Raw genomic sequence first — 26,887 nt, 5'->3', positions numbered from 1 at the left:
TAAATCCTCGCCCACTGATTATTACAGGCTCAAGAATTATCAGGTGCTTTTTATCAGATTTTAGGATATTTGTGCATTTGTGTTGTGTTCTCTCTTGAGTTTGTGTGTATGTGTATTAAAGGTTGCAAACCAGCTTAGGCAGTAAAGGCTGTGACCCGTGGTTGATGCTATACTTGTCCCTGTACAAACATACTGTCAGCATTTACTACTAATTATTTCTCTCTTGATCGTTGTTATATTAATCAAAGCATGACAAAGGTTATGTCCATAAAATGCTATAAAATAGTGAAAAATGTTTATTATATGTTTAAGATATTAAATTTATGATAATATAACTGCAGGATATTTGGCATTTTTGCTTTGATAAATTACTTGAATAAATGAATCTATTATCATTACTGTAAACTAATTTCCTGCCAAGCTATTAATCAATTCATCAACTAATGAATAATTTCAAATCAACACACTTCTTCACATTGAAGTCTTAAGCCATCCTGTGAATTCAACATTGACAAAAAGCAGTCCTGCTCACTGACTGGTCAATGAAACGGTCCAATACAAGCATAAGATAATAAAAATAAACTGTGGCTCCCTATATCAGACTCATCTTACAGTACCCAGTATGTCGTCATATCACCCAACAATAACATCTCATATAGTATCTCTACCACAGGTGCAGCCCATAGTCCAATAACACGATAAACCAAAAGGCCATTTGTCCAAGCTGCTGTAGAAACTCCTCTCTGTATCACTGCCCTGTCCTGCTAATATCAACCTATTTGCAGGCATTAGAAAAAAAGCCAGTCCTCATCACGTGACTATTCCTAGCTGGATTTCCAGTGGCAGAGCAGTTATTTTTCATGATGTGGATGATTTTATCAAGGGCCATGGAGAGAGGGCAGTATTTCTCCACGCAGGCAGATCCCCAGCTCTGAAAAGATGGCACGGAAAACAGGACCTGCGACAGGAAGCTCTCCACCCTGCGTACTGCTGGAGGCCAAAACAATGTGAGTGTAGTGGCTGCTGAGATAATCACATAGCACGGTGTGTTATTAGCTTTCATGTTGATATAACCACTAATGATCTATCTGAGTGACTGTCTTTGTCTAGGTCTGCTGGTGCCTGGTGGCTCTACAGTAAACCTGTGCCACACACGGTGCCACGATAATGGAGCAGACTGGAGGAGTCCGAGCTATAATTTCCCTGAAATGATAATCTGCATTTGTAAACATATATGTGTCCCTGTGCTCATTTTACCCTGCAGCTTCAAAAATCTGTTATCTTTGCCGAGCAGTGACAGAGGAAAGAAAAATTACCCCCAAAACGGTCTTTCAGCAATCATTTCCAGGACAACTTCATTTTCACGAGGGTCGTGTTTTGTCTCTCTAAAGCCAGGGGTTGCAGTCAGCTCACTTTTCCTCATTTCCTGAAAACATTTTATCGAAGCGGCACCTCTGCTGGATCCCTCTGAATCCGGCGTGTCAGCCTGAGACTGACAACAACAGGGCAGCTGTCGGCAGGACGTGTGAGATGATGCATTTTCTTTCGCTCGTTCCTACCTCTCATCTCCATGTGTCTGCATTTCTCCAGCTTCACCCTTCACCCAACCCCTCCCCTCCCCACCACCCCCCTTCACACTTCTTCACCTTGACCAGGATACATGACTAGGGAGTTGACAAGCCCGAGCGTGTGCGGGTCAGAAAAAAATAGGCTCACTGGGAGTCTGACAGAGGGCTTAGGAATACTTTTTAGTCGGCACTGGCACTAAAGCCTTGCTTATGAATGTCATATTATGGCAGTGTGTGTGTGTGGAGAATAAAGAATATACACATATTCACAGAGGAAAAAATGCTCTGTTTCAACAGGTGAGTGCAGACACAAAGCTATTACAATGCATTACAGGATAAGAGACGAGACTATTCATGAGAGTGGCCTTCACGACAACTCCCTCAAGAGATTTAAAGTGTTTAATCTGAAGCACACAGTTTCATGTGGAAGGCTTAGACAGTTCTAATCTAACAGGCCAGAGGAAACAAAATTCCTCTATTTTCTGGTCAATGAAGTCTTGGAGAATGGAAGGAACAAGACGGCAAAAACGGCCGTGAAGATATGGCAACTGATTATTTCAGTGAACTGCTTGCGAATGATAATAAAAATTATCTTGCTAATTTCATTGCTCGAGGTGCCCCTCAGGGGCACGCACAGCACTCACATATCTGTAAACCCCATGTCTACCCATTCACCTAATGTGGAGAGTAAAGTCAAGAGGTGCTGTGGATCAATTCAGGTTAAAAGAGGTTAATGTTGTTTGCCCTCTGAGTAATGAAAGGGCAAGTGTGTGACTATGCATGACTGCAAATATTTGTGCATATTACACACATGAGACAGGGTAAACTGATATTGTAGATACAGTGTAAGTGGAAAAAACTGATTCACACTTGGTGGTAGTGAGGCAGGGTTTTTAAAACAAAAACAAAAAAAAAAAAAAAAGAAAAGGGGCAGGGGTAAAACTAAGGTAAGAGACGCTTCTAAATGTGTATGTGAGAGTGAACATGTACAAGCATGCGTAAAGCAGAAGTGTGACTTCCATCAACCAAATTATAGAAAGGAGTTTCTAGACCGGTACATGCTCATTATCCCAAGATGAGTCTCTTTGAAAATTACAGAGCAGCCAGATGTTCCAGGTGTATCAATTGACCCTCCTTCTCTCCTGCCCTTCATTGCACACACACACACCCACACTCACACATGCACACATTACTAAATGTACAGATTTTAGTTCCAGGTGTGACATTTGTACCCAGCACCACTGTCACCATCAAGACTTGGTTAGTATAATCAAGTTAATCTGTACAGCGGGAACTGGCTAATGAAGTTACCTTCTCCCATCGCCCCAGGCTGGGAAATTATGTCTCTGTCAGGGGCTTTTTAACCTCTGCATGCACGCATGTTCCCCCCCCACAGCCTCCGGAAATACACACCTTCACACACCAGCTTAATGAGTGCCTGGGGAGGCAGGCAGACACACATACTCAAAGACAGGTCTGCTTTGAGCTCATGCTCACCCTGTCTAGAATACTGAACCCTTCCCAGAAACACTGAGCATACTGTAGATCCCTGAGAAGCCCTAAGGCTGAGAGGACAAGGACAAAGATGAGGAGGAAGCACTGAGAGTTGGCGATACATGCAGGAAGGGAGGAAGGAGCAATGAAAACAGAGAACAGAAAAGCTCCTTGCACCAAGGATAGATGTGACATGTCTTTCAGAAAGCTCAGTGAAAAACTAGTTTTACTTCATGTTCAGTTTATGACATGAATCGCAGCTCCAGCTCAACACGGGGAATTGTTAGAGAGTATGTCAAGGCTATTTTCAAACATGACAGACAGTTTGAAATTTGTGAGGCACCATATGAAAGAGCTTACTGACTTCTGAAGAAAAATAATTATAGGGTTAGTCAATTAGGCTCCTCAGTTAATCCACAGGATCAAAGCTGAGGTCAATCAAACTTTATGATCAACACATCCCTAAAAAAAATTAAAAAACCTGTCCAAGGCATCACAATGACTAAACATGGCTGGAAAAAGGAGCAGCAGGTGTGAGAAAGCAGATGCTTTCCATGTTTGTCTTCCTCAACACTTTCTGCAGCTGTTTCACAATAAAAGCCTTCCACAAAAACAAACAGATGGCAACTGATTACTGTGAAGTAACTGCATCAAGTGTTGAGTTACCGTCACTAAAATTAGCTTGATGATAGGGCTAAAGCTACTTTTGGCAGTGTTTGTGGGTATTAGCCCTGGTGTATCTTTAGCTACAGCTTCAGCTTCATGTTTAACCAGGGAACTCTATACTAAACGCTAAACTTAAGTAAAATATCTAAAGAAGGGGTTTACAGAGTATGATACAGATACTGAGGGCCCCCTGCACCAGACAAAATTGGGACAACTTCCTATAATTATGTAGCAGATTTTACCATTAAAAGTAAGCAGAATTAGCTATTAGCAGTTCCCGTTTGCAACGTATGGATGTATAGAAAACTATCACTGGATTACCCTGACACTGATGAAAGCTCAAAAGTTCTGTACAAGGAGTTCAGAAAGTGTCAGTCAATCTTGAAATATGTGTATTGCATCAGTGTGTTCAGATTTGACTTAGTTATGTAGTATACACAAATAACGGTAATAGTGAGAGGCACCTCATAGTGTGATCTGAAAGAATACAGACATTTCAGTACCTTTTTCTAATAAGGCACCCATCACAAAGAGTTTATACGTTGTAAGTAATAGCCTTATTAGTGGTTAATAAATCATTTACTAATGCTATATTGGTCAGTTATAGGCCAGGCTGTGAAAAATCTCTCTGGTTGGCATTTTATCCTCCTCCAGCAATATATTTGCTCTGTCTTTTTAGCTCTTTAATTCATCAGGAAAATCCCTCTAATGGACTGTTTGACCTCTGACCCTCTGGAAAAGAACTGCTGGACCAAAATCCATCCATTCAAAACATATTAAAAAGCCTTTAATACCTCACTAAGCTATCTGACTGCAGATATGAAAACTTTCTGACAACTTGCCACCCCAAATGATTATGTATTAATGGTTTATAACTGATCATAGCGTTAGCAAACGGTTACTTATCAATAAGTATTACAGCTCCTAAATACTTTATAAAGGGTGACTTATCAGGAAGTGGTGCTGAGATTTTCTAAGCTTATTTCCTACAGTAGTCGAGTAAGAGTAAACAATACCTTCACCACTTTCACCTTTCACCCACAATTCTCCAATTATTAATTTCAACTACAGGTCCAGCACACTAGACATTTATTGTAACTAAAGAAAAATCTTTCTTCCCAATCTCAGTGGAAAAAGACAGACAGACTGACAGACCAATCTTAAATCCTTCAGCAGGAGTTTGTGGTGCCACAGAGACTCACTGCTGGGATAAATCCTCACTTCCATGGCCTCAGCACCGAATGAGCCCGTTCCCCCAGGAGCACATGTGTCTAACCAAGCCAACAGGCATCCAGTGAAGCGAGGAACCCTCCTCTGAGAGGCAAAACCTAGTTAATTCATCTGCCATAATGACAGCCTGAGCCACCATTACATCTTCCCCAACCACCACTGAATCCCAATCAAAAAGTTGCCTCCCGCTTTCACCAACACATAGGGGCTCACAGAATCAAACACTCGCTCCTTATCCTGGCTCGGAAAGAGGAATTAAGAAGTCAAGTTGTGTGGGAGGAGTCTTCCTCCTTTGCTTTTCCAGCCAGGGGTGAATAAAGCCAAGTTAGCCAGACAAACACATTCCTGTCTGCCTCTTGTTCTGGCAGCGCTACCTCAGACGTGACTGAGTTAGCCCTCCATGCTGCGCAGTCCCTCTGATGGGATTAGCTCTTAAAGACTGTGGAAAACAATTCCCTGCTCCCTCTCAGTAAGGTCAAAACAAAGCATTGCTGTGTCACGTCATGCACTGATAATTCTGCCAACTATCCACCCGCGGGGATGGTTTCTAATCCACGAGGAGCTGATACCAGGGAGGTTTGTTGTAAATAAGAGTAATGCGACGAGTTAGGTGGGCCATTTCATGTAACCTTTCTGTGTTTGGACAGACCCTTTCCCTACATTGTTATTATTCACACTGGCCTGGTTCCATATCCTTTCTAAAGGGCAACAAATGGCTTCACTTATGGAGGTGCTGCAGAGGCTAGAAGCATCAGGTTACCTCTGCATGCGGATCACAATAAAAGGCTGGACTGAGAAGAAAGCAACTATCTTACCACTCTCTGTTTCACATGCCAAACACAGGCTATCCATTTCAGCGACCATGTTTCCTAAAGTAGAGAAGGGCGAGGACCCGAGAGTATCTGGCTTTTAGTTCCGCCTTGAAGCTCGTTCGTTCAGTTAATGAGAACATTAATTACATTCCACAGAAATATCTCAAAAACAGCGAGCGTGTGTGTGCATTCACAAGAGAGATGAACAATCACGCATGTTTCGTTTCAAAGGTGCTGGTGTAAGGCAAATGCATCTGAACACTGCTAAAATACCTCAGGGAGGTGTACAGCAAAATATTACCATTTTCTAATTAGGTTGAGACAAATTCTAAAAAGTTTGAATGTGTGAGTAAGGGAGATAAAGCAGGAAGGTGGAGCGCTGCTCACAGTGGGTAAACAAAGCTATCTGGAGGAAAGCCTATTAGTGCAGAGCAAAGCATCTCAGCATCAACAGGGTTCCATTGTCAGTTGTCTTATTGTCACATGATACCACTGCTAAGCAGAGTAATACCCATATTAACCATTCTCCTAATGCCTTTTCTCCTGTCCCCTGTGATCAGCCTACTTCCAGCCATAATCCCAGTCTAAGCTGATTCTTAATTACCCTGGCTGTCCGGACAGACAAAGGCCAGGGCCGACCTGCTCCGAGGTCTCCGACACACTGTGTACTCCGGCGACTCCCGAAAAAAAAACGAATGGCTCCAAAGCCTGTGTCCTGTGTCTACAGCAAAGACCGGCTTTTTGATCTTTGTGGCGCAATGTGTTTATCATCAGAAGAATATGTCCTAAGCATAGTATGCATATTATTTCATTAGCAATTTCAATTTGGAGGAATAAAGCAAACAAAAGCTCCATAATAATCCACATGGCCGTGATTTGTGGAAGTTCAAAATGGCCAAAGGAGTTCAGCAAATATTTACACATAATCATGTGGGAACAATCACCAATCTGGCCCTTCCACATATACAAAACACACACACACACACACACACACACACACACACACACACACACACACACACACAGGGCAGCCTGCATACAAACACACACAGAGAGAAGGGCTAAGCAATAATTATAATCTTCTATTTGTGGTTCTGAATTAAGCTCTTTGTTAACGACACGCAGTGGGCTCCCCGGACATTCTTGCATATTTCTGGCTTTGTGCTAATGTGAGACTCGCAAACGGCGCACAGCCTTTGGCCACAGCAGATCCACACTGTTGTGAAAATGGCATGAAAGCTTTCCATCCACATTAGCCTTTGTCTAAAAGTTTTCCATTCACATCAAAAAATACCAAAAAACAATAGAGAGATCTCCTCTACTGGGCATGTGCATGGCTCTCGAGGCAGCAGATTTACAATGGATCACTTCACAATGGTGGTGTCAGCATTTGAGAAAAGCCTCCTTTTTCCCCAGGTCACATGAGACAAGCTTTAAGAGTCATCCATGAAAAGTGTTTTCAAAAAGGTCAATGTTCAGGGGCAGTTGAGTGTGGATGAAAATAGATACATTTACAAATCTACCCACATTAGTGTGGACTTGTCAATCAGTTTTATTTTTATAGCCCAAAATCCACAAATTTTCACCCTCCAATCTTAGACCCTCATTTCATGTAAGGAAAAACGTACATGAAAAAAATCCAAAAGAAAAAACAAAACCATTCAACAAGGAAAAGGAAAAGAAAAAGGAAGAAAACCCCAGGAGAAGCACCAGAGTAGGAATCCCTCCTCCGGGACACACATGCAATATGTCGTGTGTACAGAATGCCATGAGCTGGAGGGCCGAGTCAGGCAGCCAGCACAGGAACAAACAAAGATCTTTCAAACTGTTTGCGGAGCCGTCTCTAAGGAACGCCAAACAGGAGAGCAATCCCCAGCCCAGGAGGACCCAGGAGGACCCAGGAGGACCCAGGAGGACCCAGGAGGACCCAGGTAGGCCATGGAGGGCTTTGGAGGGCCAGAGTGCCCTGAGGGGAAGGTTTGTTGGGGCTATTGCACCTGGCATTCAGGTGAGAAGTAGATCACCTCTCTGGTTTTGTACAGGCCTAAACATCAAAGTACACCTGCTGGCATTATGAGGAATTGCATTGTTCCTGTTTTCTGAGCAACATAATAATAGCGCAGTGATCTGAGGATAGAGGGCACATATTTTCTTGGTCAGGAACCATCTCTTTTCATTATAGTCCCAGCAGAACTGGCTCACACACTAAATACACTGGGCAGCAAACAGAGATTCATCTCTTTGCTCTCAGGTAATTATACCTTGTTGAAAAAAAGAATAAATACTTTAACCTCTTTTACACAGACTGTTCAAGGTGGGACTGTTGCGCTTTTAGTCTACCGTGCTATTCTGAATAAAAGGTAAGAATAGAGAATGCGGGGTGGATAAGCTGGCAGCAGAGGTGGTCACAGAGCCAGATTGATGTCTGTGTGAAAGGGACGGCCAGCATGACGGGACAGACACCAACGCGGTTGTGCTACATGTCACACCTGTGATTGCACAATGCCGTCATGCCCACTACAATCCCACACGTTATGCCAGCTTCGTTTGGTTCAGTGTAAACAGGCAAAGCTGGCATAATGAGGGGTCGTCTTAATGGTAATATAGCGAGATATCTTTTTAAAAGAGGCCACCTTTATCAATGAATCTGCTGTTAAAGAGCATCTTGAATTGTCCGTACTGCATACCATGACACGAGGGATATGGTAAATAGTGGAGAACCCTGAACTTCTTGCCCCTGAAACGTCTTACAATACAAAGTGGAACAGCCGAAGGGGAAAGGGATGTTGTTTTTTATGAAAAAGGTACTCACACTCCCCCGAGCAAATGCTGAAGTAGCAGCATGTCAAAGTGAGGAGGATTGTGATGGGAGGTCATGTAGGATCGAAAGGAGAGTTTCAAGAGGAAGAAGACAATAAGCTGACTGTGACAGGCTGTGTTTTGAGAAATCAATAGGCTCTGCTTTTGTTCTGTCTTACTTCAACACCTGAATCACAACAAAGCATCCAAGGCCAAGCAACATCAGTGTAACATCATTTGACAAAAGATTTTCAACCCCAACCGGGGGTCGGGCGCAAGTGCGCTGCGTACGTATCACAGCACGCTCACATACTCTGCATAGCCACTGTTTCTATTTACATTTAAATAAGATCTTAATGCAAAGTGTCTGTAGTCCAGAGTGGAATCAGGATTGCATGAATTCTGAAAAAAATAACAAAAATTACAAAATGTCCTTTTTTTTTTTAACCTGCCAGACTAGTGTGTAATTTTTCCCACATGGAACTGTGATGAAACTGAATGCAACACTCATGTCACTGTAGTGAAAAGCATGCAACTCCAGTTTGGGTGTGTCTGATGTTTTCCCTTCAACTGAAACAACTACAGAACAAATTCCAGAAGAGTCCCCGAAAACCCCATTAATGTCATCAAGAGAAACAACATCATGGTCTCGTTAAAAAAAGACTGTAAATCAAGTACTTCATGATTGTTATGTGTGCTCCACAGGTCTGAAATCAGTCTGTTGACCTCTGCTACCACAACTGCCACGACATAGCTTTAACTCGCCGGCCACAGCAGCTGTCACAGCTGAGTGTCACCGCTGTGCCATGAGACTCTGGTGCACAGAGAGAGGCACAAAATGCCGTCAATGCAACAGCAAACAGGGATGCGCAATGTGAGCTAGAGGCTATAAAACTGAGCCGATATGGCATTTCTTAAAGGGGCTCAGTTTTAGTTAGATTTCATGCTGTGACGACCTCAAATAACTTGCTCTTTTAAATCATCACACTCGACATTATCCATGCTCTGTTACACTTTAATGTTCTTCAATTTCCACAGTCCTAATAAAGTTTATGTGAAAGAGTGTCAGTCTAATAAAGTGTGAGATACATCAGTGTGATAAGTATTCAGGTTCATGGCTCGGTCTCTGTAAGAATATCTTTGTTTTTGTGCCCAAAGGGACTGGTCAAACCAGAAATACCACTTCCCCTTAAAGAGCAGGCATCATGGCACAAAGACAACTGAAGCTTGCATCCATTACACCGACACAGAGAAAAGAAATGTCCTGAAGACAGTGTTTTGACTTTTAGAGGAGTGTCAGCAGTTCAGATTTCACTGGGGGTTTCATATGCAGAGGACAGGTCAGATTTCTACACCGCAGTCCTGCCCTAATCCTGAACCCTGACTCCACGACCTGACAATTCGTTACACACCACATACACCACAACAGAGGGGCCTGAGGAATCTGGCTATAAATTTGTTGACACAGACAGAAAGGTAAAGAACTGAAACACGGCCAGTGGGCTAAATATAAACTGCTCAAGAGGCTTTCTTTCCTCTGGGTAGGGGATAAGGAGCAGCACTCGCCGCATCAGTCTTGCAGACCCACTTTTTGCAGTCTGGAGCTCGCTACCTCGGGGGAAGAAAACACAGGGAACGAAGCGGCTGCAACTCACAGCTCTGCTTATTCCTTTGTTGGATAATTACACATCTGTGTGTGTGCTCCAGCTACACAGTCTCACCCTCTTCATATGCAGGCTATAAACACTGGCCCATCTGTGTTGAATGATAAATTTCTGAGTCCATTATTCAAGTAAAACATACGCTTTTAAGTGATAATGAGTATAATAGTCCTGTCATTTTAGACAAGTACATCAACAGGATATTTTCGAGCTTATTTGTAATATATGCAGCCGTCTTATGGAAATGAGGCTCGCTTTTTCATGTTTGAGAGGATTTCTACTTTTTTTCTGTCCTTTGCTCTACACAACGCAGCCAACATTCCTCCTGCGCTTACGTCACGCAGGTCCTGGCTGGCAGGCTGGCTAATTCCCACTCCTAAATCAAACCTGCCGGTCACAGGCAGGATGCCACTTTGATCAAATTTAAGTAAAATGGACTTGCCGGAGTTTGAAGGATCAATACCACATTAATAACACCTGGCTGAGGTGGCTGAGAGGTCTCCACTCTGGCTGTTGTTGCAGAGCAGAAATGAAGAGACAGGCCAAGGCAGGAAGCTGACTGTAAATCTCTCAGTCTTGGCATCTCTTCCAGGGTGCTGGAAGGTGTCACAGTAACCCTGAAGAGCTCATAGAGGTGGCAGCTCCAGCCCCTGCGAGCATCAGTGTCAGGTTGAGTCACTCAGCACCGTGGGACCTTCCTGCATGGCACAACTTCAGCACCTGATTTCCTGCTCTTACGGGCAAAGGCCCTAATGAACAAGAGCGCTGATTAACACATGCACATACACCGAAAATGTAAAAGCACTGCACACACAAAGATTCATATACTGTATCTTCATCAGCATGCTAAAACATTCATAGCATACAGCACAGAGTGCAACTTTCTAATTAAAATAGCAAGTGGTCTGTGCATCGCTTCGCCTGCAAAAGAAATGGAATCACATCTGAAGAGCTTGGCCAAAAACAGCATGAAAATGAAACGACGAGGAGGAAAAATAGAAGATTCTTTGCCAAATGTTCAGTCAAACATAGAACGGGAGCACAATAATAGTGCGATCATTTGACTTGAGTCCTTTTCACTGTAATGCTACTGGAAACGTGCATCAGTTAGCTGTTGCCATGCTAATTTCCCATGCGTTTCACTTGTTAGTGTTTCATGGTCATTTAACTCTTTTCTGAAGGAGAGAATTTGTTCTTTCGCTTCCCCTTCGTTGTTCATGTGGACCCAATTCCTGACCCCTTAATAATACAGTTGTCACAAGTGTCGTGTATAATTATCTCCAATCTGCCCTGTTTCCCTTCTGGTGGTTCCTTTCAGAGCTCTTTGTTGGCCTGCAGAATTGGCCAGTGAGACTTGATATGACGGAGGTCGGGCACACAGAGAAGGGCTGGGCTAAATGGCAGAGGAGACACGCAGCAGAAACAATCCTGTTTATGGGACTTCGACCTGTTCTCAAAGGCAACGACCTGCTCTTTCTCTGCCATAGAAACATGGCAACCGACCTGCGTAAAGCCACAACTCACTGCACCTTAACCAAAAAAAAACTAAAACAAAACAAATGAAAACATACAGGGACTGATTTGAAAAGAGAGTGGTAACACGTGATAATTAAAAAGAGAACAGCAAAATGCTTAGCTGGATTAATTAAGCACAACAATCACACGACGTGTGTGGGCCGCAGATCTGCACCCTCAGCACAGCACAAGCTTAGGTGAGATGCATCACAAATAAGGGAGTAATGTGACCAGCTTAAGACAGAGGAGGCCCCTGACTGGACACGTGCTTCTAGTGATGGAGGAGAACCAAGGATAGCACTTGGCATCCAGCAAAATCCCTCGAACACGTACAGTAGATGGATATGTTTCATCTTCCACTCTTGTGAGATGAGTAAGCCAATCGGGGGGCTGGCTCTCCTCCACATAGCCCCACATTACAATAGATCAGAGACAGAAACGGGAAGAGACAGGCTGCAGAGCAGAGGACTCCTCTCATAAGCGCCCTGTTTAATCACACACACACACACACACACACACACACACAAGCGTGCTGAAGGCAGAATGGCCGGGACACAAAAGCCCGGCAAAAAGTCCTGGTGTGCCCTCAGTCGAAAACAAAACATCTTGACAATCTATCTGAATAAATCCCTCTGTCATTCTCAGCTTCTCTATCTCAAATTTTACCCCCCCCCCTTTCTTCCCCTCCAGTCCCCTTCCTCCTTCTTGCAAAGCTTTCCATCTGCTCTCTGAATTACTGTCGGTGATCCCGCAAAGATGGAAACCAACCAGTCTTTGCAGGAGTCTGATTTAGGCCCAATCCCCAGCGCCCCTCTATCCGCAGATGGTGGCCTGTCTCCTGCAGGGAACACTTCCACTTGGTGGGTTTGCTGCAGCTCTGTGGTGCAAGGCAACATTTTCTACTTGATGGTTACATTTTTTTTTTTTCCTATCTTCAACTATTCACAAATGCATCTCATTCCCCCCACCTACACCCACACCGACACCCACACACAAACACACCTAATATGTAACAGCGAGCTGAATAATGTAAAATATGTAATCACACCTAAACACAATCAAGACACTTCTTTTGAAGAAATGCAGTTCATATTAACCGATACTACACCATACCACATTTCCCTCTTTCGAAGTAGAGCCTTCTCTGTGTGCATTTTAATCTGTTTAGTGATTTCCTACTGTCTGTTTCCTGCATGCACCAATGTGTTTTTCCCACATCCAAAGGTGGCATCTGGTTGTGTTTTTTTCTGATCTGAACAGCCCAAACCCCAAAGATATTCAGTATGACAAAGAAAAGTATCAAATCATCACACTTAAGAAGGTGGAATCAGCAGTTGTTTGGCTTTTTTTTTTGCTTAAATAAATACTAAAAACGACTATTTGATTATCAAAAGATTGCTGCAGCTCTAATCGCCTTTATGCTTACATGTGCCAGTGGTCGTGTACGTTTCTCAGTGCTGCTGCTGATGCAGTGTAAACTCGAAGCCCTTAAGTGTTATTCATTCCGTCCCATGCTCTAACTAGACAGTCTGGGCCCTCACAGTCCTTTTCATCTCAGTCCAAGTGTTATCTTCACTGAAATAAGCAAGAAAGGATATTCTGCCTTAACTTTAGATCAAACTGGGAAATGAGTCATGAGACACAGGATAATTACAGCACTCAGTTGACAACATTTGCTGCTAATAGAGGAGACAGATGGTAAGTGAACATCCATTCTATTCCCATAAGAGACAACAGAGGAGTAAAGTGTCAGATTGGGCTTCACAGCATGAGAAAAAAACACACACACACACACACACACACACACGCGCGCACACACACGCACGGAAACTGGACTTTCGTGTTTATAACCTCTTTGTGTCTGAACAAATATGATGCAAATGTTAGCTTCCCACCCCACCCCCCTTATCAACCTCACTATAGTCAGTCCAGTGCAGCAGAGAGCTTCCATATTTCATCGCCTCTAATAATTTCACTTCCTCTGAACTGACAGCCCGGACCGGCCAACACACAAGCGAGGAGGAGATACGGACAACACGGATTAGATTGTGTAAAAAAAAAAAAAAAGTTTTAAAAAGGCAAGAAATCCACAACGGGCCGAAGCGTGTTAACTCAAGGTTAAGGTGTGGTCATCACAAAAAGCACAGCAATAAAAGGATGTGTCAATCAAAAGAGGCACTCTGGGGCTGCTCTTTAATTTCTCCACCTATAGGACACAGGAAGGTGGAGAAGCATGAGGGGACTCAGGCCAGGGGATCAGTCACATAGAAGAGAAGCCACAGAAACTGGCAGCATTAACTATTAGAGCCTAATGGGAAGGTAAGAGCGCAGATGGCGAGGCTCGCAACACTCCAGTTAACAAACTAAAAAAACCCACATCATGTAAATGTTTTTGTTGACAGACACTCTCGCGCACCCACAGTGAAGCGTCGCTGTTCCATTCATCTCTTTTAATTACCTGTGTGAGATTTAATCCTTCATATGTCTCAGCCCATTCCTCTTAATGATCTGCTCCATTCAGCTCTTGACAATACACACTCTCCTTGCATGGGTTTGTTGTTTTTTTTGGGCGGGGGGGGTTGTTATTGTTGTTGTTTCTGCTCCTTTCACAATGAGTTATATGAACAAGCGTCACACTGAGCATTAGTAGGTTTTGCCATTACCAAATTTCAAGGCAAATCTCCTCGTGATCTCAACATAATCAAGCTTTTTTTTTGTGACCATGTGACAAGCACAGTGCCGCATTGTTATACAGTGTAAATGTAACCAATATTTTCTGTCTCAGCTTATTACGCTTGTTTTATGTTCCAGTGGTAAATTCATACATGCTTGTGTGTGTGTGTGTGTGTGTGTGTGTGTGTGTGTGTGTCTGTGCGTGTGTGAGACCAAGTCATTTCAGCCTTTTCAGTGAAAAGCAGATTTTCAAAACATGAATGTGAATGAATATGAAAAGGTCTGTGCCAGATTCATGAAAAAGATGTTTAGATTTACCTCTCTCTCTCTCTCTCTCTTTCAATCTATCTGATATGTGGCTGTTTTTCAATCAAAAAGTTTTATTTATCTTATTGCCCTGAAAATGAAATGGGGAATAAAAGTCAGAGTCAATTTTACAAATTGCCTCAATTTTGATCCTTTTATTTGAAAAACATATTATCACCCCGTTACAATCTCAGCTTGTCTTCTCACAAATCAGAAAAGATGACTTTTAAGACGTAAAAAGCCTGCTCTGCCAACCATTTCAATACGTTGGATCTCCTTGATCTTGAAAGATTTAGGGGCTGATTTGTGAGCATCACTATGTCCCCTTCGCCACACAACCCAAAAGACCAGAGGCAGCTCATCACATAAGGAGGGAAAAAAACGGGGGGGACTACATCTTCATGAGAATTTGATTTTAAAAAAACTCAGTAAACATTATAATGCCTCAGATTTCATTCAAATATAAACTTTTAAGGAGTCACTCAGTCAAGAAATATGCAACCCAACGGCAGTATGGAGTAGCTCCAGGTTTTGGTCTCTGGATGTCATCACAGATTGGAGTCAGGCTGTCGGGATTTGGGAGATTCATGCTCACTAATATTGATTAAATTGCCTGAAGGCGGTAGGGGAGTCGTCCAGCCCTTTTAAGGGGAAACTGTCTCTATGGATGAACTGATTTTCTAACTTTGGATCACCATGTCAAATAGGCTACATTTTCTGCTACCTGGCGCCTTTAAATATGCTTGAGCAATGAGGAAAAACTGAAGCAGCGTAGCAGAGGATTGTTGTTTGGGGAAATGGGAGCTTTACCCAGAGCACCCAGTCGTCAGTCTTGCTAAATTGCAAACATTTTTTTTTTTTTTTTTTTGCAAGCGTCCGGTACTGAGAAAACTTCAGTTTCCAAAGTTCTTAAAGAATTTGTTTTTATTTTCTGGTGGGAGAATTAACATTGTCCCACTAATAAGTCACGGGAGGCAGCAGTATGCCGCAGATAAACGCAGCAGTGTGTTGGGGGGGAAAGGGGGGAACAAAGTTGTCATATCACCAGACTCGCTCCGCTTTTGCTTTCAGTGGAGTTTCATCCGCATGTAAAAACTTCCCAACTGCGTTCAAGGAGATCGACATGAATATGAGTCTTACCTGTTGGCCCCTCGATGCCATCGGCGTAGATCTGAACAGTCAAAATCAACAGAAAGGCGCAGGTGTTCATCGTGTAGCTGTTGTAGTCCACTTTAAATGTGCAGAAGGAAACATTTCATTCACTCCGTGAGGTCCGGGCGCGCAAGTAGAGCAGAGCCGAGCGCATCTATTCCCCCAGTTCTCACTGAGTGGAGTTTCACAGACACTGAGGGAGACAGGGCAGAGCTACTTCTGCAAACTGACGTCAGGGTAAACAGTTCAGGGGAGAGATTTCTTTCTCGAGCCCACTTTCCTTCCCAGCCTCCACTTCGCTGCAGGTACAAAGTATGAGCCGGGCGCCTCCAAGTGGCGACACCCAGCAACGGCACTGTGGTACTCAAACGTTGGCCAAGCAAAACCCCCAGACTGTGTGTGTGTGTGCTTGCACTCGCGCGCGCGCGTGTGTGTGCGCGTGCATGTGTGTGTGTGTGTGTATACTCTGCTACTTGTATCTTTGTGAGGTCCAGGAGGCGTTTCAGACCCTGAGAGTGAGGACATTCTTCTAAAGTGTGGGCATTTTTGCCAGTGTTTATTTCTTCAAAGGCCTGTTTGATGTTTCAAAGTGGATTTTAAAGTGAAAACCGGAGTTAGGTTTTATTTAAGGTAAGGTTTGTGGTTAGGATTTGGATTAAGTATGTATGTGTGATGGTTAAGGTCCAGACTAAGGGATGCAAGACTTTGCATCATTAAGATAAGAGATGAGGTTAGGTATGTAGTGGTCATGGTTAAGGGTTAGGAAAGTACATGTAAATGGTTGCAGTGTTCGTCCCTAAACAAGTGTGTGTCTCGCTGTGTATCTGTGGAGACAGAGACAAGGTGCCAATCTCTTTCTCTGTCTTTTCATCCATTTGGCTTCATTCTAATGAGAAGTTACTATATCTTCACCGCCCAGCAGCTCCTAACACCTGTCACCATGCACCCAGCATCACAGGTACAGGATTATCAGTCTGACAACAATGGCTGCAGGTTGAGAAAATACTCATTATTTAAGCCAGCTACATGCCCTTGAACTGCAGACAGGCTTGTCTTTTTAAAGTAACATCTGCATTAACAATGACATCATCATTCTCATGTTTAAAAATCATACAATCTGAGGTCTATTTAACCAAGCTATTGTATCTATAACATATACTAATATATATATATATATATATATATATATATATTATATATATATATATATATATATTATATATATATATATATATATATATATATATATATATATATACACTTTTTTCACAGCTGCTAGTCATATATTCACACACTACAGACAGGTCCGCATGCCTTACACCTCCCAATGACAGGTGCAAAGCATATTTCTCCATAAATTAGTCTGTCATGTCGTGTGCACCAATTTTGCATTTCATATGGTTATATTGGTGGAGGATACCTCTTGGATCTAATGTAATCTGTAAACTTAAATGTAGACATCTAACACATGGAGAAAAGCCACCATGAGTTTGAGATGTATAATATTTGCCAGCTTCTCTGTCTTATAGTCCTACATAACAAGTGTAAAAGCATTACAGTTGTGTAGATTGTGTAATCTTCACGTGCAGCAAGGTGTCACATTGTATTTGATTAGAGCTTTCCATGGCATTTGTGGCTCGCATTAGAAATTAAACATCTTGCACAAGTGCTGATGTTGCAGCCAGTCCTCTGCGTGAACAGAGCTGGTGTTAAAACGTGGCTGGGCTCAAGGACTCCTGATTGGATCAAGACACCATTACACAGGCTATTCATCATGCATTTTGTTGTTGTGTGTGAACATTAAAGTTGTGGATTAAATTAAAGAGGGCCAACAGACACATCTAAGGCTTCCAACATGAATGCACATCTCAGTCGCTAATGTTGTTAGCCCAGAATGACAGATGAACGATGGACTGCTCAGCAAATTGATTAATTTAACCAGAGGAGCGCAGCATATGTCGAGCTAACACCTGTAATTACACCTGCTTGATGCATGGAAACCATTTTTGCGCCCTGGTATTCAAGGCACAGAGTGGCAATTTATTTAAACTAGGGAGTATTTTGGCCCAAATCTGTTCAACTGCACGACAGGTTAATTTGCAGTAAAGCTATAACAGGATGTTGTAAAATACTATTCAACTCCAACAACAGGACAGGCATCAGCAGGGATGCTGACAGCTGCACTATGATGAGAGTAATTTTATCGAGTATTTTATCAGCTGCCACTCATAACCCCTCACAAACAAATACATCTGCACAGGCAGCATTGTGCATGAATTTATAATAACACATCATTACAGTTCTGAAGAAAATTGTCAAAGGCTGGCTATCAAACCATCACTGTCGATCACACGGGCCTGGATGCAGCATGCTGTTCAAAAAAAGTAAATGAACGACAACTCACACAGAGCAGAAAACTGCTGCTACGCTTTTATCTTTACCAGGCAGTGATATCACAAAAGATTTTCATTGTCTGTCAAATAAAAAAGTATTGTTTGACATCGTTGACTGTCATGTCACCACATGTCTGACAATGCTGGGTAAGGTGAATCCACAGAGCAGCTGTTTTCTCCCCTGTTTGTACTGTTGAATTAGCCATTAATTTCCGTTCTATTAATGTAAGTGGGGTAACAGGCATTCACATCAGAGGTTGGCTAAAGCTGCAGCAAGAATGGGAGATGAATGAAACGTCCAACCAGTATTTTGTAATTGAGTAGCTTAAACACTGCTTCTGTTCAAATTTTAAATGTAAATGTTTTTATTGAAAATTTGTTCATTATCTTACAAAGTCACACTTTTATATTTTTCTCTTTTATAATTTTTCTATAATAAAGAAAGAAGAGGTCATTTAACATGATTCTGTATTTGCAGCACATTAGTACACAGTACCCTGTATAAAGCAACAGCACGTCAACAGTCACAATACTTATTCATATATAGTTTTCACTGACTTAAATTAAGAATAATGTATTGTTCAGGCAGTGAGTGTCCGGTGCATAGATCTAGGTCTTAGGTGTTATTACAAGGGCCTTAATATAGTGGCAAATATTTCACAAAATCAAAATAATAAAAAAATTCAAAACACAAGTGTTAACTCACAAAATAGGTATGTTAAATTACAAATATTATTAGATGCTATTATAAAAGTATTGAGAAAATTTGTCACAAATAGCTGAAAAATGTACCGACTACTTTTAGATAAGGGGAAATGTTATCACCAAAGACAGTAAGGTAGAATCAAATATTATATTTACAAATTTCTAGATAGAAACATTTACATAAAGTTCCGTCACAACTACCCAGGTTTCTAATACTGTATCCAATAGACAAGGGAGAACTCTGTGTTTCAGGGATGCAACTATCGATTGTTTTCATTATTAATTAAACCACTTATTTTCTCCATAAACTGATTAATCACTTTTGGTCTATAAAATATCCAAAAATAGTTTTTAAAAAAAATGCCCTGTGCCCTTCCCAGAATGTGGGATGTGACATATTATGACATATTGCAAAATATTGCATATTCTGGCAGACCAACAGTCCGAAGCCCAAAGGTAAGACTTAAAAAAAAAAAAAAAACAGCAAATATTCACATTTGAAAAGCTGGAACAAGTGAATTTTTTGGAATCTTTTTTGCTATAAAAAGGATTTAAATGATTAATTGATTCAGAATTGTTGCTGATTAAATTTCTGTCAGTTGGCTAATCAGTGAATCAACTAATCGTTTCACCTACACAGTGTTTTCATTTGTTAAAATGTTAGAAAAACGTGTCCAAATGGTCTCTGTGAATGTGCCATTTCCAATCTCAATGCAAAAACAAATCTGTGCCAGTAATACGACTGAAGTAACCACAACTCAGCTAAAGTAATTATAGTAAAGATAAAAGCTTACAAGTAAAAAAAAAACACTGTTTTACAAAGTAACATTGTGTTTGAATCTTTTATCCTTTAAGTATTCGGGTCTCAGGCACATTCTCTCACTTAGTCCTCCAGCATCCCTTGAGGATCGTCTCTCTCTTACTTACTTTTATGTTTCTTTGATGCCTTTCGTCCTATAATCACCTTCTCAATGTCATGCAAGCCCTCTGCCTCCTCTTCTTCCTCACTCTTAAGGTGAGGGTCTTCTCGAGACTTAACATTCCTCTGTCCGGGCTCTTTGTAGATCCCTGAGGTGTCCTCTTTCTCCGCACCCTCCCGTCCCCGCTGGTGAACCTTCTCCTGGCTCCCCGTCTCACTGTGCTCATGGTTCCTCTGCAGCATAGTACTTTGGCTATCTCTGTCTATATGGTGGTGCTGACCAGTGGAGGCAGAGAAGTGGGTGAAGAGCTGAGGGTTGATGGTGAGCTGAGCATAAGATGCTGCAGATAAACCAGTAACAGAGAGAGGCAGGGTCACTGAGCTTGTTTTCACGGGGGACAGCACGTTCTGGGTTTGGCTGTTTGACGGGTTTTGACGTTGAGGTCGAAGGTGTTTTGAGGATGTGCTTTTGTGAGATGTGCTTTTATCAAAACTTGGCTTCTTCCGTTCCTCCAAAATCTCATCCAACACTAATAAGAAACATGATATTAGTAAATACAATCCAACTAGATATCTCTGTATGTACTATCTGTTGCCTTTAACAGTTTTCTCACCATAAATACTGTTATGGATTTTGCTCTCTTCATTCTGGCTGCGCCTCAGATCCAGAGTTTGCTTCACTGAGTCTAAAAGCCCGAACATCTCACACAAGGAATTAAGCATGATGGCATCTGACAAAAACAAAATAATCAATCGTCAGCTACAAGTCCTGAATGATTAATATCATTCTTTATCAATTTATACAGAACAAATTGTGCAGGATCACTTAGCAAAAAATCTATATCCATGAATTTAGCTAGTGGATTTGATTTATATATATATATATATATATATACAAACACTTTTTTCTTTTTTTTTTTTACTTGACTGACATTTGACTAAATTTAAAGCAATTCTTTTCAGTCCAGTGGATAGACAGGCCCCACTGCGGGAACTCACCTGTCTCCTGCAGGTTGTCGTTCTCACTGCGAACCTCCACTCCTTTGAGACTGGCTAAGAATTCAGTCTGAAGACTGGACAAGACCTCCCCCATCAGTCCTGAGTCTGCCACACCCTGCCACAGGCTCAGTACTCCATCTAAAGAAGGTCAGTTATAAGGGACATTATTATGACATGTAGGGAACTCTGTATGAAAATGACAAAGAGCCACAGAGAGATAAAAGAAATTCATGTAGGCACAGTCATAGAGGTGATGTTTGTTTGTGTGTGAAAGGATGCATTCCTATGTGAGCTGTGGAGTTGGACAGTAACAGAGACAAAGTAAAGCAAATAAAGAAGAAATGTGGGATAAATGAGATAGAGTGGGAAGGCAGGGAAAGGTTGAGAGTTCTAAGACAGTCAAAGGATTGGAAAAGAGAATAATAAAGTGAAAAGGAAAACATAGGACGAGGTGTCAGGGTTGGAGAAACAATGAAGAGAAGATAGAGGGAGATAGAAGAAATGGGAGAGGGGTAGCGCTTGGAGAGAGGATGTTAAATGGGTAATAGAAGGCGAGAGGAAAGAGTATAGGAAAGTAGAAAAATGGGTTAGAGAAGCAGTGCTCTAAGAGGAGAGAAAGGACATCGCAGATTGGAGAGAGAATGAAAAATTACTTGGGATCTGTGTAAAACTGAGCAAAATACAAGCCGAGTATATTAGAGTGATAAAATGTCAGGGGTACTTGATATCTTATCTTGTAAGAAATGTGTCCACTTTCATGTTTGCTTAAATGTCTGTCAGGATAAATGTAATGTGCCAAATAAAAATATTCCAAATCCCATTTGCAGCTATCTGAAGCTAAATTCATTTATTTCTCCATGTCAGGAATGTACACTAATGGGTAGCAGCACATTTTTGCAGATAGAAGAGCGTAGTTATTGGCTGGGTGCGTTTACTCAGAATTGTCAATTTGTTTAAAGCCCTGTGACAGGCAATACTGCTTGTGCGGTGAGGTACTGCAATTTGCCATTCACGCAAAAGTTCACTTGAGGCTATTTTACCTTCTGTGGTCCAGCTGGAACAATGCCTAATCAGGTCACCTTTAAAAGCCCTTAAATCAAAGCTTAGGTGCATGCAAGAAAAAGCCACACTTAGAAATGTCAGATGCTGTCGATGGTAATATAAAGGGACATGACTCTTTGCCTGCCAGGGTCAGCAACTTTTTAAGGCCAGTCTGCAGGAATGGAATACCATTGCACAACTACAGATTCAGAGGTTCAGTGGCTCTGTGTATCAGAGGTGTCAAACAACGGTGACAGCAAGGGGCGTGACACAAGACAAGGACTGTGGGTAGATAATGTTAATATTCTATTCTATTCATATATTATTTAACGCAGGTAGGAATTTTAGTCTGAATGTCGCATTTCTTTTCCTCATTAGTTACCATTTTTATCCATCAGCCTAAAGCCGTGTTGCAGATGAAGGTCCATATCCTCTAAAGGAAATGGCTTACGAATGCACAGCCTCTGGAGGACTGAAGGCCAGTGGGCTGAACCTGTGCCTCCTGCCATAGTAAAAAGGTATCTTTCCAAATTTACCTCCAAGAACGCTGCCTGGGGTCAGTTGACAAAATGGTTAAAACCAGATGTAAATGCAACTTCCATCATTCCGGAGTTTATCACTTGATAGACACTTGGCAGGGAAACACGTGACCGCCACGCAAATAAAAATAAAAAGAGGTGAGGTGTTTCCTGCTGTGTAGGATATTGCGTAAGCGCAGGCCATTAGGAAATGAATGAAGCCCCATATTGCTGGTTCCATGGCAAATGACTGTGCACAAATATCACATTTAGATGATAAGTATATGCGTCACATATATTACACAATAAATGCTAAATAAGGCTGAAGTATATAGAGGCTGTGGATTCAGCATTAATAGTCAATATATTTGTCTTATAACTCAACCCATTTTAGAATCTTTTTCTTCGTACCCGCCAATACTCAACCCATTCAAGATGCTTAACAAGCAACAATATGTCCTTTCTCATATTTACCAGGGGTGTCAGCCCTCTTTCTCTTTGCTGCATGTCCATTGGCTGTTGTAGGGTTTACAAGCCGTGCTACACCAGGGCTCCACTCTGCTATTGCACTAAACCTCTCCCCCACAGCTTCCTCTACCTCTGCTGCATCATGCAAAACTTCTGAAATAGAAAAAAAGAACAGCAGGCATATACTGTAAATACAGCGCATAAACATCTCATATTACCAATGAATGTGAGTAGGCAGAGGGAAGACTGCCAAGGACCTTCATTTGTTTTTCTCTAGATGTTTTTTTTCTTCTGTGCAGTAGTTGGTGCATTAAAGTATCTGAATGCTCTTAATGGCAGATGTTTTTACTTAAATGTTCATTTTATTTCCTCATTCATTGTTTTCCATAAGGTCCTAAAAATGTGACAAGAAATCACTTTACTTGTTTTATTACTGCAAATAAATGACATCCAGGTGGCTTTTTAAAGTTTTTAGTCTGCGTCATTTCAATGATAATAGCAGCAGCTCAAGCATATGTTAGGGAAAAAAGCAGAAAACTAAATGCCAACTGAAATCTACCTGTCAGCGGAGGCACCTGTCCTCCAAGAGGGTCAAGAGCCAGACTTGACGGGCTCGGCTGCACCGAGGTCCCTGGAGGAAGCCTCGTGCTGTTGATCAGCACATCAAATTTAGTGCTGCGGCAGGTGTTGCTGCACACGGTGTCATGCTGGTAGAAATCTATCTGGCCAGAGTCCATCATTTTCCTGCATGTGGGGAGAAAGCAGGTTAAAAGTATCCAAGAAAATGTTTTTTGTTTCACAGCTGCTGAGGGGTGTTAGAGTATGGATTGAATTTGTTGTACCATCCCAATAGCTTCCTAGATGTTTGTTTGCCACAAAGCCCATTGATCTGACCTTTGGAGGAATAAAGATGAAAAGAACAAATATTGCCTATTGAGCAGCAAGAACAAGTGCAAACACGATAGAGGGGTGAGAAGTATCACCCAGCAGACTGTTTGCATGTTATTTGATCCTGCTATCATGATAATGCTGCTTACTGACTACCTCTGGAATGTAGTGGTAAACCCCGACACAGACAGACACCAAAGACGTGCAGAGAGTTTAATTATATGAGTGAGATATGCTGTTGATGGCATTAGATTGAGGTGTTTCAAGTCTGACACTTTACCACCAACACAACAGAGTGAAGTGAAGGATTCCCTTGAAGGTCATTTGGATTTACACGCATGAGTCTCCCCAGCAGCTGTGAGGAAGACGACAGACATATAGTGTTTGTTTTTTGTTTTTTTTATTATTTCATATGTCTACCTAAGCATAACCCCTCCCAGTCTGATGGCCCTTTTCCAGTCCTTAAGAGTGGCTTTCCCTGCCAGGTGCACAAACTGCTTAGGACTGATGAGCTGGTCGTTGAACTGTAAGAGAAGAATAGTGTGTTTATGAAAGCTAATATAAGTAAGTGGAGAGAAAAAATAAGACAGATATGACGTAGAAGTTGTGTAAATAATCATGTGTGTTGACTTAGATAGGTTAAACAAAGTAAATCTTCAGTATTAATGAATCAATATTTCACCACCCTTTGATCCTGCTAAATATGTCAACTTACTTTGACACATCTGACGTTGATTCCAGGACACACAAACTTCTTAAACAGCAGAACCGCTCTGCTGTCTCCACAGGTGATGGGGTAGCCATATTCAATTTCCTCTCCTTCTGCTTTACTGTCTTCTAAACAATACAGAACAAAAACTTAACCACAACCATCTACAACCACCATCCCAGACACTAATGAAAGTAGGACATATGCAACAACACAATCAAATGTCTATCAATATTCTTCAGTAATTTCCATTTGTCATATAACAACTGCAGCTTGGAATACGCTGATTCATTTGTGCACATAATACATTAATTGTATTTACACAGTTGTTGATTTTCAAAGCCTTGTGTCTGAGGGATGGAATGTCAGCAGTGAAGGGAAATGTCCCTGCTTCACTTACCATGATGCGTCTCTATGGCCAGGACTGTAGTGCCAGTGTCAGCAATGTCATCATTTACCCTGCAGAGGGCAACATTTTCTCACGTATAAAATAATCATAATTTAATGCTACCTGAGAGTTGAATAGTTCTGAGTTTAACAGCAAAATATGTGAATAGCTACTGCATGTCTAACATTTTTGAAAATAGGTGCTTACTGCTGCATTCTTTGACTTTGACCTGCATTAAACGGATTATATACAGCACTGATGTAGAATGGTGATTTGCTCAATATGAGCTAGAAGTACAGGAAAAAATTTTAATATCATCCTGAAAATCAGTCAATAGATTTCTACAGATCTGTTATGCATCTACAATTGCCTCTCTATTTTGTCACACTTCAAATGCAACAACGTCTATCGGCGCTTTAATGATAAAAGCCATGTTACCCATGCAGGATGGGCTGCAGGTGCAGGATGACTTGAGTCTTATGGTTGTTGCCACCGGACTCCCCCTCCTCTTCCTTCACCGTCATGAGCTCCCCTGAAGACACATTGACCTCAGCACACGCCATCGCCCCTCCCCACAGAGCTGCACGCAGAGAGGACCCAGCACGCATGTTAACATCCAGCTCACACACACATGCATGCAGTGATGCTATTTAATGCATAAGTCAATGAAAGCCTCCCCCAAGTCTTTTCTGGCATGCAACTGTCATAGAAATGAATCCATAGTGAGCTTAGAATGACATAATCCTCACATGGGTAGGCTTTGCTTCCTGTATTGCTGTTGAGAATGTGCATGAATATCCTAGATGGTGGGACAAAAGCTAAAACCTGGGTTACAAAGCCTAAATTGTAAAAATAACTAAGAAAAAAAAAAACTAGCCATAGTGGACACAACAAGTGAAACTGCACTACCAACATATGTATTTTTTTTTTTTTTTTTTTTTAAGTGAAAGTATGATAGCAATGACAGACCTGTTGAACAAATATTTGTAGGAGTGCTGTTACCAAGTCATATTAAGCAAATCATCAAATTCCAGAAGATATCAGTCTCAGTGAGACTGTTAATTCTGTGTCTGTGGTGTCATACTATGAAGTTTATATATAATTTCTGAAAATAATCAGTTAAATTATGACATATAAGGTAATTGCATGTCCCTATACTGGCAGTAAAGGTGTTGACAGATATAAACCAAATAAACATATTTTAGATGTTGTCAAATGTAAATAAACTGTCCATTGGAGTACTATTGTCATGAGGAATTGTGAAAAACGGAAATGTAAATTCCCTCCTCTGTAAACGGTTACAAAATAATAAACCATGAATTCTCACTACATCAGTCCTAGTATGACTCTACCCACAACACTCTTTGATTCCTACACAAGCAGCAGCTGAAGCGTTAGATACACTGGTCGACAATATTAATAGCACATAAAGAAATGGAGGAGAAATAATTCACAAACTGGCAGGCTAGAGAAACAAAGCAGGCAACCTTTCCATGCAGTGAAGAGCAAAATACAATGGATTGATCAACATATTCCACACTGATGTATATATACAGTACTTGATGTATCAAGTAGCCCCTGTTGGATCACCAACTCCTACACGGACAGTTGCGTGTCTTTCTCACCCTCCTTCACCCACTCAAACTGACGTCTGTTGGTGCGGCAGCACGCACACCCCGGCCAACAACGGTGCGACGGCGCGCACTCCTGTTCCAGAGAGGATGCACAAAAAAAAACACACAGGGTCTACACTAAAACTCTCAAGCACACTCCCTGCCACTTCAATACTATCATAGTTTTACTTACCGTTTTACAGCAGGGGATAATTCATCCTCCGCTTGTCAGAGAGGTACAAGAGCATGCGCCGTGCTGCTTCGTTACACTTCCTGCAGTGAAGGCAGCATTTGCCTGAGAAGCATCTGTCCCGCTGTCACGAGAAGCGGTTAGTTCGCACGCGATGTGTAAGTCGGTCAAACTGCTCTT

At 41.8% G+C, this 26,887-nt stretch overlaps 2 protein-coding genes across 9 annotated transcripts in view; both read right to left on the bottom strand.

Annotated features, from left to right (window-relative positions):
* ptprub (protein tyrosine phosphatase receptor type Ub) overlaps positions 1 to 16,108 on the bottom strand; it is a 149,948-nt gene extending 133,840 nt beyond the window's left edge. For all 4 annotated transcript variants that reach the window (XM_056380744.1, XM_056380745.1, XM_056380746.1 and 1 more), the window contains exon 1: positions 15,865 to 16,108. In XM_056380744.1, the coding sequence (XP_056236719.1) occupies positions 15,865 to 15,934 (70 nt within the window). In that variant the 5' untranslated portion in view covers positions 15,935 to 16,108. The remainder of the gene's footprint in view (positions 1 to 15,864) is intronic.
* A 2,405-nt stretch (positions 16,109 to 18,513) lies between these two features.
* Positions 18,514 to 26,832, bottom strand: LOC130172251 (glucocorticoid modulatory element-binding protein 1-like). Of its 5 annotated transcripts, none has more exons than XM_056380825.1 (11): positions 26,711 to 26,832; positions 26,464 to 26,611; positions 25,343 to 25,484; positions 24,917 to 24,975; positions 24,523 to 24,644; positions 24,228 to 24,331; positions 23,479 to 23,663; positions 22,926 to 23,072; positions 20,893 to 21,030; positions 20,508 to 20,624; positions 18,514 to 20,423 (listed from the first exon to the last, which is right to left on the bottom strand). In XM_056380825.1, exons 3-11 carry the CDS (start codon positions 25,465 to 25,467, stop codon positions 19,894 to 19,896), a joined length of 1,527 nt encoding a protein of 508 aa, XP_056236800.1. In that variant the 5' UTR covers positions 25,468 to 25,484; positions 26,464 to 26,611; positions 26,711 to 26,832; the 3' UTR covers positions 18,514 to 19,893. The 5 variants fall into 5 exon arrangements, with proteins under 5 accessions (XP_056236800.1, XP_056236801.1, XP_056236799.1 ...); XM_056380826.1 differs by having other exon boundaries at positions 26,530 to 26,611; XM_056380824.1 differs by lacking the exon at positions 26,464 to 26,611 and having other exon boundaries at positions 26,711 to 26,830.
* Between the last annotated feature and the right edge of the window lie 55 nt (positions 26,833 to 26,887).

Source organism: Seriola aureovittata, chromosome 7, assembly GCF_021018895.1.
Source record: "Seriola aureovittata isolate HTS-2021-v1 ecotype China chromosome 7, ASM2101889v1, whole genome shotgun sequence".
Lineage (NCBI taxonomy): Eukaryota > Metazoa > Chordata > Actinopteri > Carangiformes > Carangidae > Seriola > Seriola aureovittata.
Note: the sequence above shows the minus strand (reverse complement) of the source record. Positions and strands in the feature narration are given on the sequence as shown.